The sequence below is a fragment of the Pinus tabuliformis genome, chromosome 3_2, assembly GCF_031772625.1.
Source record: "Pinus tabuliformis cultivar Carrire ecotype Pingquan chromosome 3_2, CPIR1, whole genome shotgun sequence".
NCBI lineage: Eukaryota > Viridiplantae > Streptophyta > Pinopsida > Pinales > Pinaceae > Pinus > Pinus tabuliformis.
Window position 1 is genome coordinate 100,280,982 of NC_142302.1, and position 17,512 is coordinate 100,298,493.

The 17,512-nt window shown below is 36.1% G+C and overlaps 1 protein-coding gene and 1 pseudogene across 1 annotated transcript; one reads left to right on the plus strand and one right to left on the minus strand.

Annotated features, from left to right (window-relative positions):
- Positions 1-12,875: 12,875 nt before the first annotated feature.
- On the minus strand, positions 12,876-14,138 carry LOC149180030 (exocyst complex component EXO70A1-like). The gene has a single exon (XM_089413737.1). The coding sequence runs from the start codon at positions 14,136-14,138 to the stop codon at positions 12,876-12,878; it is 1,263 nt and encodes a 420-aa protein (XP_089269863.1).
- Positions 14,139-14,332: 194 nt separating this feature from the next.
- On the plus strand, positions 14,333-16,227 carry LOC149180031 (uncharacterized; annotated as a pseudogene).
- Positions 16,228-17,512: the final 1,285 nt, after the last annotated feature.

Consider the following 17,512-nt stretch of genomic DNA (forward strand, 5'->3'; position numbering starts at 1 on the left):
AGTCACGTTACTTATACACCAATAGGTAATTATTAACATCCTTCTGTCTCTTATACCTTTGTAATAAGTCACATAAGAGTATGTATATTATTTCCCGACCCATTAAACACATGTAAATCTATTATCACCAATCATGACAGAAAAGTTGACAATGACCGCATGAAACTCTGTATGCACGGTAGCTGTCCTATCTTCCCAGCCTCGCATCATATCACAGCAGTCTCTTACTTGTTAAGTGATCCAAATTTACACCTCGATTTCGGTAACCTGCTACTTTTGTAAACATGGCATATTTCCATACGCTATTCCTTTATGACTCTATTCCAGGGCAGATCGGCACGATGCTCCTTTATTTGACGGCCAGGACGGCCTATCACATTGTGGGGGGAGGTTAACTTCATTATTCGCTAGTTTACGTGTCAAACTGCTATTTGGCAAAGTGTGTACTTGGGAATAGCAGCACTTAATGGTATACTATTTTTTTATTATTTTTTTCTTTATTTTTGCATGGCTTGCTATTCCTAAGCCATTTCCATAGTATGCTCTACGGCAATGTAGTAAAATTATTTAGAATTTGATCAAGTCCTACGCTTTGTTAGTTTCTCTATGTTTTAACAGTTTGAACAGCTTGTTGTTCCATTGCCATTTCTGAGATTTTACAGGGAAACCAAAAACATGGGAGGAAGATCGATTTAGAGAGAACCACAGGTGTTGACAGTCTCTGATGTTGCACGGGAAATCCTGGCAAGAGCAGGATAGTTAACTTATCTCAATCATTTACAGGAATCCAATGAGACTGTAGCAATAGAATTCGTGCAGAACTTGCAAGAAGATCAATCCATAGTAAGGGGGAGACATATAGCAGTCACCGATGACATAATCGCAGAGGTCTCAGGACTGCCAGCCGCTGGACCTGTATGGACGTTAAAGAAGGAGAGGTTGTAGAAGATCATAGAAACTTTCCAGGAGGAAGGCCAGAACCTAACAATTAGAGGAAAGGGGGTTCTACCAGCAGCATTAGGAGAGCCGTGGGCAGAATTGGCGAAGACTATTCAGAGCTACATCACCTGTGAAGGCAGGAAAGACGTGGTAAGACCACGACACCTTAAACCTTTAGCCGTATTAAAGCAAAAATGCTCTGTAAACTTACCTGCATTTTTAAATTCATTACTTCATGATGTTGCACGGAGCATGAAAAAGGCACAGCATGTAGAATCAGTTGTAAGTCACCATGGGCTGATACAGTTGATAGTTAGCCATAGCCTTGCCCAGCAGCAGAGCAGCTGGGAAGAGCTAATTGCCATGATAGATGGGGGATTGACCATGCCATCCCCAAAACGTAAGCATGCCACCAGTACACCAGATCGCCCATTAAAACGAAGGAAATCAGTCTGATTAGCACGGATTAAAGGGAGGTTAGAAAAATCCCGAGGGGATACCAGCCAGCTAGTAGAGGTAGACGATACAGGGGATGAGCAACCCCCATGATTAGAAGGAGAAGAAAATGAGAAAGGAATGCAAGGAAATGAGGAAGGAGAAATGGAGGAAGAAACCAAGCAACCTGAGCAGGAGGAGGAAACAGAGCAGCTTGAAGGCAGCCCATTAGAGGATGAATTGGCCAAAATTTTGGCCAATATGGGCGAATATGGCCAACCTCTCAGCCCACCAGACCTCCATGTTGAAGAGGAACCAAAAGAACACTCTGCTCAGGATAAAAATGCACCTGAAGAATTACATGACGAGGAGGTAGAAAAGGAGAGTCAGCCTGTTCATGATGAAAATATGACAGGAGAGGAAAGTGATACAGAGGAAGAACAATCGGTTCCTAGCCAGACTACACCGGAAGAAATTCTGGAAGAAGAGGAGGTGGAAAAAGAAGTCACCCATGAAATAACAGAACCAGCTAGGGTTCTTACCTCTGAGCAACCCAAGCAGAGCAATGGAGAAGCACCCCAAGAAGAAAACCAGGGAATTGATCGAAATAACAGTCCAGGCCCGAATAAACAGGTAGTTGTTCCTTCCAAGGAAATAGAAGAAATTAAGAGATTATGGAAAGAACAGCAAAGACTATTGAATGAGATAGTTCGACTTCGACAACAGATCAGGATTTTGAAAATAAGGAAAAGGGTAAAAAGGAATTTGGGAGGGAAACATGCAACCACTCCAGCAAAACCCCTCAAGACAAAGGTTCGGAGGACTCGAGTCCATCCTACTATTCAAAACCCTGTTGAGAAGCAGTCTATTGTTCCAAACCTCGTTGAGGAGCAGTCTGCTGTTCAAAATCAAAAGGAACAGCATTTAACTATTACCCATGTTGAAGTACAAACGGATGATATATTGACCTGTGATAAAGAAATTCAGACAAAGGCACAACCCTCGGGGGAAATACGAGCCATGAACACAAGACAACGCAATAGGAAGATTCAAGTAAACCTCCCAGTCTCCACTACCATGTGGGATAGTGATCCGAGGACGGTAACCCTACGAGAGGGTTTGATGCAAGCACAACAAGCAGCAGAAAAACTCAAAGAACAAACGGTTCCTCGAGAAAGGTATGAAGACTTACAGCAACAGCTAAGGAATGTAAATTTATCCGAAAGCCAGGCCTTTGAAGGGTGGCGAAAGGAAGAAGAAAAAGTCGCAAAGGTAACCCGTAGGTTAGATATAGTTATCAAACAGATGGATACCTTATGCTCCTTGTACACTGATGTCTTAGCATGTAGAGCCCCTGCTAAGAATTATGCCTTGTTTTTAATGGAACGATATTTGCAATTGAAAATAAAAGCTGTCAAAGCAGGTGCCCCTATACAAATTAATACCATTGATGATTTTATAAATTGTTGTAAGCACTACGGGGTAAAGGTTCAAAGATTACTGTGTGAATTCTATTTGCATAACCTTGTGTTAGACCAGGAGACCGAGCAAAACCCCGGCCCTTTTTTTGGGGATATTCAATTGCAGGCATTTATTTCATTTGGGGTTAATCAAATTAAATGGCTTAAAGCCTATAATGCTTTCCAAAGACAAGAAAACAGATTAGACTTGTGGGTAAGAGCTGAGCCTAGGAATACAGTACAGTTGTGGAGGGAACATAGGAACCTCATGAGGACTCCAGGCGTAATTGAAGCATTAGGACCCATTCATACAGCAATCAATCAGCAGGGAATAGAATACTTTCTCACTATTAAAGACCTTGCCATTGATGCGGCTAAATTTCGATATCAGATCTCTAATCCGAATATCCAACTCAGGGAACCATTTAATTATGAAAATTTTAAGTTAGCCGCTGACCGCTTGCACCTCTATGGCGAAATAATTTTGAGGGCAGGGCCATCCTGGTTAGGATATAGGTTCCAGAGTCCAATTATTTGGCACCCTGCACCTGGACACCAAGCCCTGTATGAGATGCCTGAGGGTCAGACAGGCCATTTCTTTGAACATCTAGCTATGCATCATGGTTGTAGACCACCACATGAGATCCCATCTCTAGCCTACTCTCTCACTGCCTTACATGTCAACTACAATGTTTTCATGAGGGCATGAAAAAGGGTAAGCAGGGGGGTGTGTGGAGTACTAAAGAAGGTATGTTTTTAGTGATTATTTTGGCATCTTTTCATTAAAACTTACAAACCCTTTGCATCAGGAACTAGGTGGATAATAGGAAATTATGATAAAGTTTGTAAGATTAATATGCAAAACAAAAACACTAACAATTGTCATTTCTTATGCAGGAAAAGGGAAAAACGAAAGACTGTTGTCCCAAAGAAAAAGATAAGGCCAAGTTAACCGTTGTCCCTTTGGCGGGGAACCACATGCAAACAAGGCGAACCAAATCAAGGCATATCAACCAGGGAAAGGAAATGGAGATATCGGCTCGACGCAAGAAAGTAAAGGGATAACCAAGAGTCAACAGTTTGGTGAATCCCTCAGGATCCTTTGATCCTGAGGGATCGCTGCTTTAACTATTTTTGCATCTAGATATCTCCGCCTTCGCCATTATAAAAAGGGGCAGCACCGTTAGCCCGGGGGATAGTCTGTGATACTTCTATGTAACTTTTCTTAAATTTAAGACTTTGATCATCGACTCTCGTGGAGAAGTGATCCGCTGTAATTCTGTTTAATGCATTAATACAAACTTGGTTGCTATTTCATCTTTGATCCTGGAATAACTTCAAGCGGTGTGTCCCTGGAGGCTAAGGGCCCGGCCCTGGTGGAACACATGCTCCTGTGCTATTACTTTTGGTTTATGCGCGGTTTTGCTTATCAGCTCTATTCGGTAATCTGATATGTTCTGTTATTTTACATCACACCTCTGTTACATTTGATTTACTGAGTAATATCATTTCTGAGACAGAACCATTATATTAACTTTGCAACGTATTACTATTCCTTTAAGTGCTGATATAATATTGTCGGTCTTTACATAATACTGTTGATGTTCAATTATAGAGTATTTGTGTTGTATACTTATCCATTGGTATTACTGAATTCATCTTAGAGATTATATTTCCTTGTGATTGTTGAATCTATTAACGTTACCGTTCCATTACAAAATACAGTCGTATTCTTTATAACTAAGATTGATAACTGGATTACCAAGATCAGATTACTATTAAGGTGTGTCGTGTGCATGTATGTGTGGCTTTCAATCACTGTTCTATAGTCCATTATTAATCAGTGTTGTTCTATTTCGTGTGCTGCTCGATTCATCCTTAAAAGTAGGGGATTGCCATTTGATTTATGTAAGACATGATTGTTGCATTTATTCTTGTAGACTAAGGTGTTGTTGCCTATTAAATTCAGTTGTTGTTACAATTCCCTAGTCGTTGTTCCATTCCTTATCTGCTATTCCATTTCCTGTTATTCACGTTATTATTGCTTCGGTGTGTAGAACAATCTGAGACTGTAGTGGGCATTGACATTTACTGTCTGGCTCCCAGATCGACGATTTGTTCCCTGATTTCCTTTGGTTCCATCAGTTTACAAAGGGATGAGTTACTTCTACTGAACCCTTGACTGATAAATTGCTTAGTTTTCTGAATGTATGGTTTAGTCTTTAAAAGTAGTTTGTTGTAAGCAAGCATCCGTTTACTCTTGTATTTTTGAGCACTATACTACTAGCATTACTCTGGCAATTGATAGCCTCAAACTGAGACACTCTTTAGAATAACAAAACGTTCCTGGATTGACAAACTAATGTGAGGTAATTAGAGGTGAAAGAGACCCTTTTTACAGCTCGACACCAACCAAAAACCTTCTAGACAAAAAGGTCAATTTTTTGGCTTTGCTTGCAAGTCTAATTCTAGTCTTATTAGCCAATGATCAAACCCAAGACAAGGAAAAATAGTTGCTTCAACAAATATATCCATATGTAACACTTCCTCTGTTATAAGGAACCAGTCCAATCTGCTAGATATATGGCGACATTCTTTTCTTCTATTGTTCCAAGTGAAGGTACCATTTACTGTAGGGATATCCACTAAATCAATGTTTTCAATGAAACTATTAAATATTTCTTGATATCGATTCAAGTATATCAAAGCCTCCTTTTTCCTGTTGATGATCTTATTATATTGAAGTCTCCACACACAATCCAAAATTTGTGGCAAAATCGTCATGTATAGAACAAATGTGCTCTACGAATTTTGGGTTTTCTATAGGTATTGGAGGTCCATATACCGCTATCAAAACCACTAGGTCCTTTGTACAGAGGTAACTGAAAAGTCTTGTTAAAACACAAGTGCTTTCCATCCAATATTGGAATATGACCTCCCCATGGTTCCACAATATTGCTAATCCACCAGCACTTCCTTAAGCATAAATTTCCATGAATTGGAAACCTTTCCAACAAAAATCAACAATCTTATTCAATTTGTCCCAGCCTATTTTTTTTCTTAAAAGATTATAATGGTCGATTTCTTCTTCTTTATTTTTCTCGTACATACCTTTGTTTACCTTTTCCATTAAGGCCTCTTATATTCCAAGTGAGAATCTTCATTGAGATGGTTAGGGAATAACCTTACAGTAATCCCCAATCACCATAGTTTGTCTAGAATTCACTAGGACATCCCTTGTTTCCTGCAAAGACTCCTTTTTATTTTTCCTTCCTTGCTTTTTAGTCTCCTTAACTAAAATATTATTACTTTTTTCCCGAAATTCTGCCATAGAATGTATACTAGCTCCCTTGGACACGTGTTTTCATCTTTGGGTTTTCCAGGAAAACAAAGCCCTTACATAATGATCACGTTGGTCGACTGAAAATTTTGTCAGGTCTTTTTCGGCCCATTCATTAATTAGGTCCACTAGCTAGCATTATTCCTTAGATAATGATTCATAAGTCTGCTCTGTTAGCTAAGAAACCTCCTCAATATCTGGGAGGTCTGTTACCTCAATCTTCTCACTTGCGCCTTCTTCAATCTCTGGTGTTTTACGCTTGGTTGTTTGCTTTACATCCTTCTCCTTCACGTACTAGGTGTTTTCCCGCATCTAAACATCAGTTGAGAGGTTCTCTAGTAATCTTCTTCCATTGCTGCTAAGGTTTCAAAATTGTTTTTTCTAGGTAGCGGCAGAGAAATATTATTACTACATGGCCTATAATTTCTAAGGTGATTAAATGCCTTGGTAAAGCCTTCTTTGTCCACCGAACCCATATTATCTAGTCCTTTTCTGTGACTGGGGCAATCCCAAAATAAATGGCCATGTTCATGGCAAAGCTGACATCGAATGGGCACATGTTCATAGCCAAGTGGTTGAGACCAAATTTCTCCTTGATAATTTAAGGTGATGGACTCTAGGAGGGGTTGAGATATATTCATATTTATACAGAGAGGAGCATATGTAATATTCCTACCCTGTCTAGTAATCTTTGATACTTTCAGAAAATGTCCTAGTGCATTCCCTATGCTTTCAAGTATTTCTGCGATCCGGAAATCAATCGATAGTGAATACAGATGAACCCAAACCAGTGCAAACAAAAACTCCTCTTTGTCGAGGTTGAAATATTCCTTGCAATGTCTTATGTACAAGCCCACATTATTGTAAAAGTAAGGGCCACCGTAAAAAAATCTAGCTTTGCCTTCCAAATTAGAGAAAATAATAGCAAAGAAGCCTCTAGGGCCCAGACAAAGGTTTATCTCTCCTTGGGGCTACCATTTTTGTGAAATCTAGTGTTCTAAGTCTCTTTATGAGGGCCATCCTCCTATAAATTTTCAAATGAAGCATGATATTTTAGTCGTTTGCAGTGGTCGTCTAGGCTTTTAGAAGGAATGTTGAAAGTGGGGTTCTATGGTGCTTTGGGAATACAACACCCTTGTAAACTCGCTTGTCATTTTTCTCCCAAAATTGGCAACTTCAAGGAATTGGCTTCTGTTTTTTCTCCTTTGGTAGACCTTGCTGTAGACCCTAAAAAGATAGTACAAAATGATGGTGGCGGGGATGGGGAACTTGGCCCCCTTTCAACACACTCACCAAAATAACCCTAATGAAACTCTAGACAAGAGATGTCATAAGTGGAAGACAAGTAGAAGAAACTCAAGCTAAAAGAGATTTGTGATCGAATCCAAGCAAAACTTGAAGAGCTCAAAGGTCTTTGTTTCCAAAATAAGGTTTTAATAACTTAAAACCATATCAATAAAATTTTAAGTTATTAATTGAATATAATTAAGTGAAATTTAATTTAATAGAGTATAAAGTTTTAAATTATTAATTAAATGTAGTTAATAGTTGAGAAAAATATTATTATTATTTTCTTTATTCACTTTTAATTGATACATGTGACATGACTTAATAATAAACAATTTTTTATAATAACTTTAAAATAATCTCACCATAATAAAAACATATCTTTCCTTTATAAGATATAAAAACATTTTAAACTTCAAACTGGTTAAAAAACACTGAAGTGATACCTACTCTGCATATAAAAAAAACATAAGAATAACAAAATAATATTTTTTTTTTAATATGTAGAGTAGGTATCACTTCAGTGTTTTTTAACCAGTTTAAAGTATAAAAACATAAGAATAACAAAATAATATTTTATTTTTTAAAAATTACATTAAATGTAGTTCAAAGACATTGTATGTTATTGAAAGATCTTGTTTAAATAAACAATAACACGCGAGAAAAAAGGTGCGAAGCATATATAACTTTAACAATGGATTATTGCTTTAGTAACCCTAATAATGAGTACTGTATTCAAAAATAAACCACACACAAGTCAGATCATATCTCAACGTCAACAATGCACTCCAAAGTCAATGTTATTTCCGCTTAAACTATGATTATCTTTTGTTTGTTGTAATGATTGAGAGTAGAGGTTTATTTTATAATTTAATATAAGGAATGTGTAAATTAAGTTGGGAAATATTTTTTAAAATAAAAATAATATTTTAAATAAAAAATAATATGATGTAAAGTAATTAGAAATTAAAAAATGAAAAAATATTTAAGTAAAACAGTTAAATTTTATACTTTTCAAAAATATTTCAAATTTTTTTGAAGATTTATGTTAATTAATTTATGTAGATATCAACTTCATATATATTTATGATTTCAATTTCATATATATTTATATATAGAAAGAAATTTGTTAAAATAAAATGTTTTAATGTTTTATACAAAAAAAAATATTCAAAGTGGGTTATCAATAAAATATTTTAATATTAATTAATATTGACATATTGAAAATATATTGATGATGATGATGATGGTTAATGTCCACTGAGACCAAATATTTTAATTAACGTCTTCGATGAACATGTTATGTAAAATATTTTAATGTCAATTATGTATATATTATATATCATTTAAAAACAATTATATATGTATTATGAAAAAATTAAGTTTTTACGGTTAAAATGTTTATTTGGTTTTATATACTCTATATAGCATTCAAAAATACAATTTAAATAACAAAAAATAATTCATTATATTTTACACTCTAAAAATTTTACACAAAAAAAAAAATTTAATAACTTAAAATAGATATATACTAATATAATACAAAGCAACAATATTCTCTATTTATAATTTTTTAATATAACACACTACCTAAAAGACCAATGAGTCCATAACCCAGATATGTGCAAGCATTTTAAATAATTTGGTCAAATAATTTATCTATTATTTTTTTCTATATACATTTACTTTTGTTTTTATTAGATATAATAATTATAGTGAAAACTATCATCATCTATTAGCTTTTATATATATATAGATAGATATAATAATTTTTTTATACATTTTTCTTTTAAAATCAAATTATAAAACCAAATTATATATATATATATATATATATATATTAATTTTTTTATTTAATTATATTAAATAAAATTTGATGCATTGTTAAAAAAAATCCAAAGTACTAAATACTAGCATTTGCACCAGATGTTGCAAAGGAAACGCCATAAGGCATAAAGTGCGGAAATCCATTATCCATGTAGTGTGTGCATTACGTCAATGACCTAAATATCAACATATCTATTCACTTTTTCTAAATGTTGTAAACAACCAGAATTATAGAAATATTCTTAAATGTGTACCAATATTTATAGGCACACTCCCTATACCTTAAGATTTTTGGTTGCAACTTCAGCTTTGGAAGTCTTGAGATTTACCAAAGCTTCAATTCTTGCTTCTTCTCGCTGATATCTGAAATTTACAGACAACTTGAATGCTCACAGATTTTGTTGTGAAAATTATAGATAACAAATGTTAGCAATCTATTAATTTAGAAAAAGCTTTGTCAGAGATAAAGGTCTTATCGTAAATAAACGTGTTTATGAATACATAGCATTGTAGGCTAGAGCTCATTTCAACTTTAAAAACTGGAAATTGAAACCAGAAAAAAAGGAGAAAACATAAAGGAAATTTCACAGAATTGTAATACGATCTTTTAAATGCATTAACACTAAGCTAATGATATGTTCTTTAAAAATGCGACCATGAAAATCGTTCTCTATTAACGCAAGCAAGAAATATTTAATTACCACTGCAAATTGCTTCGACATTTGTTGTGGTCTTTAACACTACATCTAACTGGTAAAGTTTATGTTCAAAATTTATCCATGTAGTGTGTGCATTACGTCAATGACCTAAATATCAACATATCTATTCACTTTTTCTAAATGTTGTAAACAACCAGAATTATAGAAATATTCTTAAATGTGTACCAATATTTATAGGCACACTCCCTATACCTTAAGATTTTTGGTTGCAGCTTCAGCTTTGGAAATCTTGAGATTTACCAAAGCTTCAATTCTTGCTTCTTCTCGTTGATATCTGAAATTTACAGACAACTTGAATGCTCACAGATTTTGTTGTGAAAATTATAGATAACAAATGTTAGCAATCTATTAATTTAGAAAAATCTTTGTCAGAGATAAAGGTCTTATCGTAAATAAACGTGTTTATGAATACATAGCATTGTAGGCTAGAGCTCATTCCAACTCTAAAAACTGGAAATTGAAACCAGAAAAAAAGGAGAAAACATAAAGGAAATTTCACAGAATTGTAATACGATCTTTTAAATGCATTAACACTAAGCTAATGATATGTTCTTTAAAAATGGTCTAACTTACAGAGGAAATGGCATTTTTCACAATGTTTTTTCTGGTTAATTTTAATCAAAATTCAACAGATTTTTTAAAGTTTGAGTTTAAATTGTTTAATCTGCATAATTCCAGTGCCCCATGGATTTTTCAGGGTGCTAAATCCATTTATGCATTCAAAAATGTAGTTTAAACAACAAAAAATCTTGAATTTGTATTGCCGGATTTTGGTGAATTCCTGTGAAAAAGACTATTTCGTCTATAAGTTAAACTATGCCAAAAACAAATTGTAGCGAAAATCTCCAAAACATAACCCCTGTTCTTTCTAATCTGTCTAAACACAACGTCGTTTCCTTGCGGGAGAGTCCATGTATTTTAATGCAGCACATAATAAAGCATTATAAGTTATAACCATGAGCAAAATTTACTGACCTATCATCGCTGATACATATATTAAGGAAGTTGATTTACTTTGCAATGACTTTACAATCTAATAGATCGCAAACTTCCATTGTTAATAGATGCCTTAGGGTTTTGGGTAGTGAATTTGTTTTTTTTACATCAGAGGAAAATGAGCTCTTAGCTTATCAAAAACAGTTTTAGATCAAGACCAAAAAGGTTGTTAGACATCTGAAGAAAATGAACTCTTAGACTATCAAAAACAGTTTTAGATCAATATCAAAAAGGTTGTTTCAATCTAAATAGTATAAGCAAAAAAGCCTATATCATATACTGTTATTGCCAATGCCACAACAATAAAGTCATATGCTTTCAAATAAACTCTAACCTTAATCACATACATTAACCAAATACTACCACTTATTGCAATTTTACTACACCTAAATTTAGCAAACCATATACTGATCATTCCCAAATTAAACATAAATTATAGACAACACATAGGATACTTGTCCTAAGACTTGGGAGACCATTTTCTACTTACCAGTTCCTTTTCCAATCTAAATCTACGCTATACCGAGTGTTTCCAAACCATATGATGATCTATTCCCAAATTAAACATAAAATTTATAAACAACGAAGGTCAATGGAATTGCAACTTCTGGTGCTTTAAAAAAATTCTTAGTAGATTATGTAGGGGATTTCAAATCAATGTAGATACATTTCAAAGAAAACATGAACATAATCCATTACGGAAGGGATAGAGGCGATTTTATGCTTGTAGCAACAAGATAAAACATCTTAGTCTAGGCCACAAGCTACACAATAAATAAGTCATATCAAACAGATTACAATCTAATTTTGACATCTTTACACCAAGTGAGATGCCTTTTAATGCAACCACCCTATACAATGATAACGCTGAGAACATATAACTAATTTGAATAGTCATTACAAGAGCATGGAAACTGATTATCTGAGATATAATTCTTCATCATCTATTGATAAGCTTGAGTGGACTGCTCTAGAAGACCATGTGGCAGAATGGTTGGAGGTGTTAAGGAAGACAATGAAGGTCTTGGTTTCTTTTGAGAGGAAGCTCTGCAATAGGATTTTTCAGACATTTGATATTGAATTGTGGATAGATTTCTTTCAGAAATTGGTTTTAGGAAGCAATATGAAAGCACTGATAGAGTTTGGAGAGGTCGTTGCCCTGAGCCAGAGAGAGCCTCAGAAGCTGTTCAAGTTGTTGGACATGGTTGAAGGATTGGAGAGATTGAAGGAGGACTTCGGGGTGCTTTTTGAAGGGCCCAGATGCCTGAGAATGTGGCATGGAGTTACATTTGAGCCACTTCAAAATAAAAGATTAAGTTCTCTGTTTTTTCCTATGAGAGCAATAGAGAGGACATTATCTTACATTTATGCCACTGCTACCCAAAATGTAAAAGGAACATAATTTCCTCATTAGAACAGTGGTACAACATTGATATTGGAATCTGGAAGCCCTCTCTCATAAGTTCTCCATGTATCCAGTTATCCCGTTTACAAGTATTCCATGTACTCAATTATCCCCTTTTTTGTCAAAATAACTTACAGTACATTGTAGCATTGCAGCCACTCTTAGCAGATTGGATAATTTGCAATACTCTTAGCTGGATAATGAAAACCTAATAACTTAGGGCCCACTAAAGACCATAAATGCCTACAATACTACATGCTTTGCACCAAATGTAATATCTGAATATTAATTTCCCAAGCACTCACATACCCTATATTAAAAGCTTGTAATTTGATAGATTGTGATGATAAAAAATCTGTAAGTAATTAGCAGAGACCTCCAAATTGACCAAAAAGAATAAGGGTGCCTAGTAATCATGTGGTTGTGTTTAAGCCCTGACCTTCCTGGCCTGGAATATCTACTTTATTTCAGTTGGACAATCCAGTCCTACTTGATCTCTGTGTAAACAGATGTGATAACATAAACTCGAGTTGCTCTGGAGTGTATCTCAAATGCTTGCTTTCACTGGCAGAATGATCAAGCAATATGCTGAAATTTTCAATGTAGTTCCTGTAAGCAGGAATTACAGCTTGCTCAATTTTCGTAAAGGTGCCCTCTCTGAGCTCTTCATCAGAGATCAACCAATTCTTGTGCTCTTCATATAACTTCTCAAATGCGGAATTGAATGAGCGAATTCTCTGCTTAAACAAATCCCTAGCTCCTCCTTTTCCACCACTAGACACAACCAGTCCATCTCTGTTCAAAAGCTTCACCAGGGGAACCCATACTTCCTTTTCATAACCCAAAACATGTTGGTTAACCAATCTCTTCCTTTGCTTTAGCCATGCCTCACCCAACAGATTCCCTAGTTTGCTGTCTCTGGCTCTCTTGAATATATACCAATAATTATTCATGAGGAATATGTGTGACAATCCAGATGCATTGTATCCCGTGGCTCTGGTCTCCAAACTCAGCTCCAAAGAATCCATCACATGACTAACAACCTCTGCAAGGCTTGTGTTGTTCTCCATTCCCCATACCATTGCCATAACCTCCTCATATTCAGTCAACATAAACTTGAGATAATTCACAATGTAGCTTGTAAGCTTTGGTGGACTCCCATCAACAAACAACCCTGAATCCTCCTCTACCTGTTTCCCAAAGTCCCACAGAACTTGACAAGCACTGTGCACCAAGTGCTTCTCCATTTCGCTCAACCGAAGCCTGATCTCCAGGCATCTGGGCCCTTCAAAAACCACCCCGAAGTCCTCCTTCAATCTCTCCAATCCTTCAACCATGTCCAACAACTTGAACAGCTTCTGAGGCTCTCTCTGGCTCAGGGCAACGGCCTCTCCAAACTCTATCAGTGCTTTCATACCGCTTCCTAAAACCAATTTCTGAAAGAAATCTGTCCACAATTCAATATCAAATGTCTGAAAAATCTTGTTGCAGAGCTTCCTCTCAGAAGAAACCAAGACCTTCATTGTCTTCCTTAACACCTCCAACCATTCTGCCACATGGTCTTCTAGAGCAGTCCACTCAAGCTTATCAATAGATGATGAAGAATTATATCTCAGATAATTAGTTTCCATGCTCTTGAAGCTTGCTCTCATGCTCTCAATCCTAATTGAACCATAAATCTTCAAGCACTTTTTAGCTCTGCCAAAGCTCTCCAAAATCTCTGCAATCATTAACCGAAACAATTGGTTCAACATTTATTCATTCTATGTTTCTTCAATAACATAAACATGGGAGCATGGCAGATGACTCACAAGGCTCACACCTTTTTAGAACATTGATTGAATGGGATTTGGCTTACTTATTTGTTTTATATTTCATTGTATATTTAGCAAATTAGAACATAAATTATGGACTAAACAGGAAAATGCCTAGGGACAGACAATTCTTAGAAAATGGTTGTCAGCATTCTAATCCAAAGAATTGGAAAGAATCCCCAAACTCATCAACTTTAAATGTTGCAAGCATGCCAAATTCATTATCTGTCTTCAGTGCTTCAGAAATGTCTCAAATATCAGCTCTAGATCATAATGATGAAGGTCAAGCAACTAAAACAGATGCTCTTTCCAGACTTCCTATTAGTGTGAGAACACGTGAAAATTGTCAGGAACTTTATGGCATTCCAGATGCCACTAGAACTGATGTTTGTGTCCAACACCTGCCAGAAGGTCAAAAAAATTTGTCCACGTTAACTGCAAAAATAAAGATAGAAGAAACTCACGATGACCCTATTCAACAAGAACTAAAGAAGAATATAGATATGGGGATTTGTTAAATATTTCAATGGGAAAGGACAAATATAACATGGAGGAAATGTGAAATAATAAACCAAACCAATCATCAGAAAGGAATATAACCTACCACACATCTGTTGTTGAGTATCAGAACAGCTCTAATGAACTCAATGTTGATGAAACTCAAATTTCCTTTATAGTAAAAAGCAATCAGCTACAAAAAGGTATTTTGGTTCCTCCATCTTCTGAAGTTAGTTCTAATACATTCAATAATCCAGACAAAAGCCTGAAAAAAACTTCAATGAGCAGTGCTCTTTATATGTTTCTCCCAATACAAAATTATCATTCCCTGTTCAACAAAGGCAATGAAACGATCCCTAAGCCTGTGAATGCATTGGACCGCTGATAAGTACAATTCTTAATTTTAGAGAAGTACGAGTGAAAATTGTGACATGAGTGAGAGAGGATTTTGCTCTTTTGGAATTGGAAACAATAAATCTTACCCAATATACTATATCTTCTTCAAGTTCTTGAAGTTTTTTGGGTTGTCAGTTGTCAGGTCTCTATATGGCACAAGGTTACCCCTGGCATAAAAATTGCAGACGAAAATTCGCAGGCGTCTTCAACAACACCCAACACGAATCTGAAGAAAAATTTGGACAACGGCAATGGATTTCTCAACGGCTTTTCTTCCTCTAGGGCAGATTTGCCCTCGACTCCTGCAGATTCAATCACGAAAACCATTTGGACGCAGCAGTCGTCGTCAGACGATTCATCTCTGACCTTATTTGATCCGGATCTCATTTCTACATTCAGGAAAGCCATGGATGAAATTTCCCCCAGAGATTCGATGGAGCCCGTTTCAGAGGTCTGTCAGGGCAGCACGGGAAGCAAGAGTGGAGAAGACAAAAAGGGTACCCCAGGCAAATCTTTCAGGCTCCGATCTAGTAGCATTCAGGCAAGGGTGAATACTTTGCAGCAGATAATAGATGAGAGGTCGACCAAATGACCCCCCATATCCAAAAAATCCTCTATAAAAAACGCTAAGTTGAGGGCTCCCCCCGGGGGAGAAGATAAGGTGGTTCTGTATTTCACGAGCTTGAGGGGAATAAGGAAAACATTTGAGGATTGCTGCACTGTGAAATTGATTCTTCGAGGTTTCAGGGTTTCGGTCGATGAACGGGATATTTCCATGCATTCCCCTTTTCGGCAGGAATTGCAGGATCTTTTGGGGAAGCCCATGTTGGTGCCTAGGTTGTTTATTGGGGGAAAATACATTGGCGGGGTTGAGGAAATTCAGCAACTGCATGAAATAGGGGAGTTAGCTAAGTATCTGGAATGCTTCCCAGTGCAGGCTCATTCCAAACCCTGCGATGGTTGCGGTGACGTGAGGTTCATTCCTTGCCAAAACTGCGATGACAGCCGCAAGATTTTTACAGAAGAGGAAGGTCAGGGCCTTTTCATCAGTTGCCAGTAGTGTAATGAAAACGGACTCATAAGGTGCCCTGTGTGCTGCTGAGGTTTTTGTGAAAACCTGAATAGGCTGCAAATATGAGAAAGAATGGTGCAGAGTTACCATGTCGCCAAGGTATGGTGGTATTGAACCAGACAACAAATTATGCGAGATAAATTAGAATGGTGCCTCAGTTTTACAGAGGCCCCTTGCTACAGAGAACCTTCGGTGTTCGGATGGTGCTGGAAACATGGAGTAGGAACCCGGGTCAGTAAACCACAACTGTTTTGCAACTATTTCAAATATCGTGAACAGTTCCAACCACTCAACTACCTTCTTTTGATCGAATGATTAACAATCCTCTAATCGTCTAACACATAATCTAATGGCACACAGGGATGACAAGTAGATTTTAGGGAAGTTCATTTCAGAGGGAAACGCCTTATGGCATAATTAAAGAGAGTAAAATTTATTTATTCTGATGAGATTTTACAATTTTAAATTTAAATTTCGAAAATTATTTTCAAATAATTTTATATGAATTTTTTTTATTTTTATAAATAATTTGATTAATACTCCTGGTATGTTTTTATTTTTAATACCTCTAAATTACCAGAGTTCTATCCTTCTTTTGTGATTACAATTTAAAATTACCACAGTTCTATGCTTTTGTGATTACAATTTACCACTAACCTTTAGATCTACTTCTTCTATAACACATAGACACACGTGTATTTTATTATTATGTTATTTGCACATTTGTTACAAGGGGCAAGTAGACACACGTGTATTTTATTATTATGTTATTTGCGCATTTGTTATAAGGGGCAAGTAGACACACGTATATTTTATTATTATGTTATTTGCGCATTTGTTATAAGGGACAAGTAGCTACCTAATTAATTTTAAATTCAATAAACCCAAAAGAAATTAGCATGATCAAAATTGAAAGAACTGTAAGTATTTTGGGCACTCTAATTTTCTACCTAAAATCCCAATATTTATTTATCACTTGGCATAAATAAAAGTTGAGTATATACGCAGCAACCTGGTAGTGCGCGACAATCGCTCATGGGGTTCCGGCTTATGTTCAGGCCATATGTAACAGTATGTAAATGACACCTGTTGTTTCTGGCATATTGCATGAACATTCTTGCTGTCATTCTCTGTGCTCTATTCGCCACCTCCTGCAAAAGTCTGTCGACACCTGGTTTTCCGCTTCTCGTATATCGCCTGCACATTATGACAGTCTAGTTCCTTTTGCTAGCTCCTGCAAAAGACCGTCGACACCTGGAGTCATCTTATGCCACTTTGCATGCAGCTCTTTATCGATAAATTACCCTCGCTCCCAATGCTTTAG

Bases quoted from the DNA above. Each gene is read 5' to 3' on its own strand.
- LOC149180030 (XM_089413737.1), bottom strand. From the start codon at position 14,138: ATGATTGCAGAGATTTTGGAGAGCTTTGGCAGAGCTAAAAAGTGCTTG.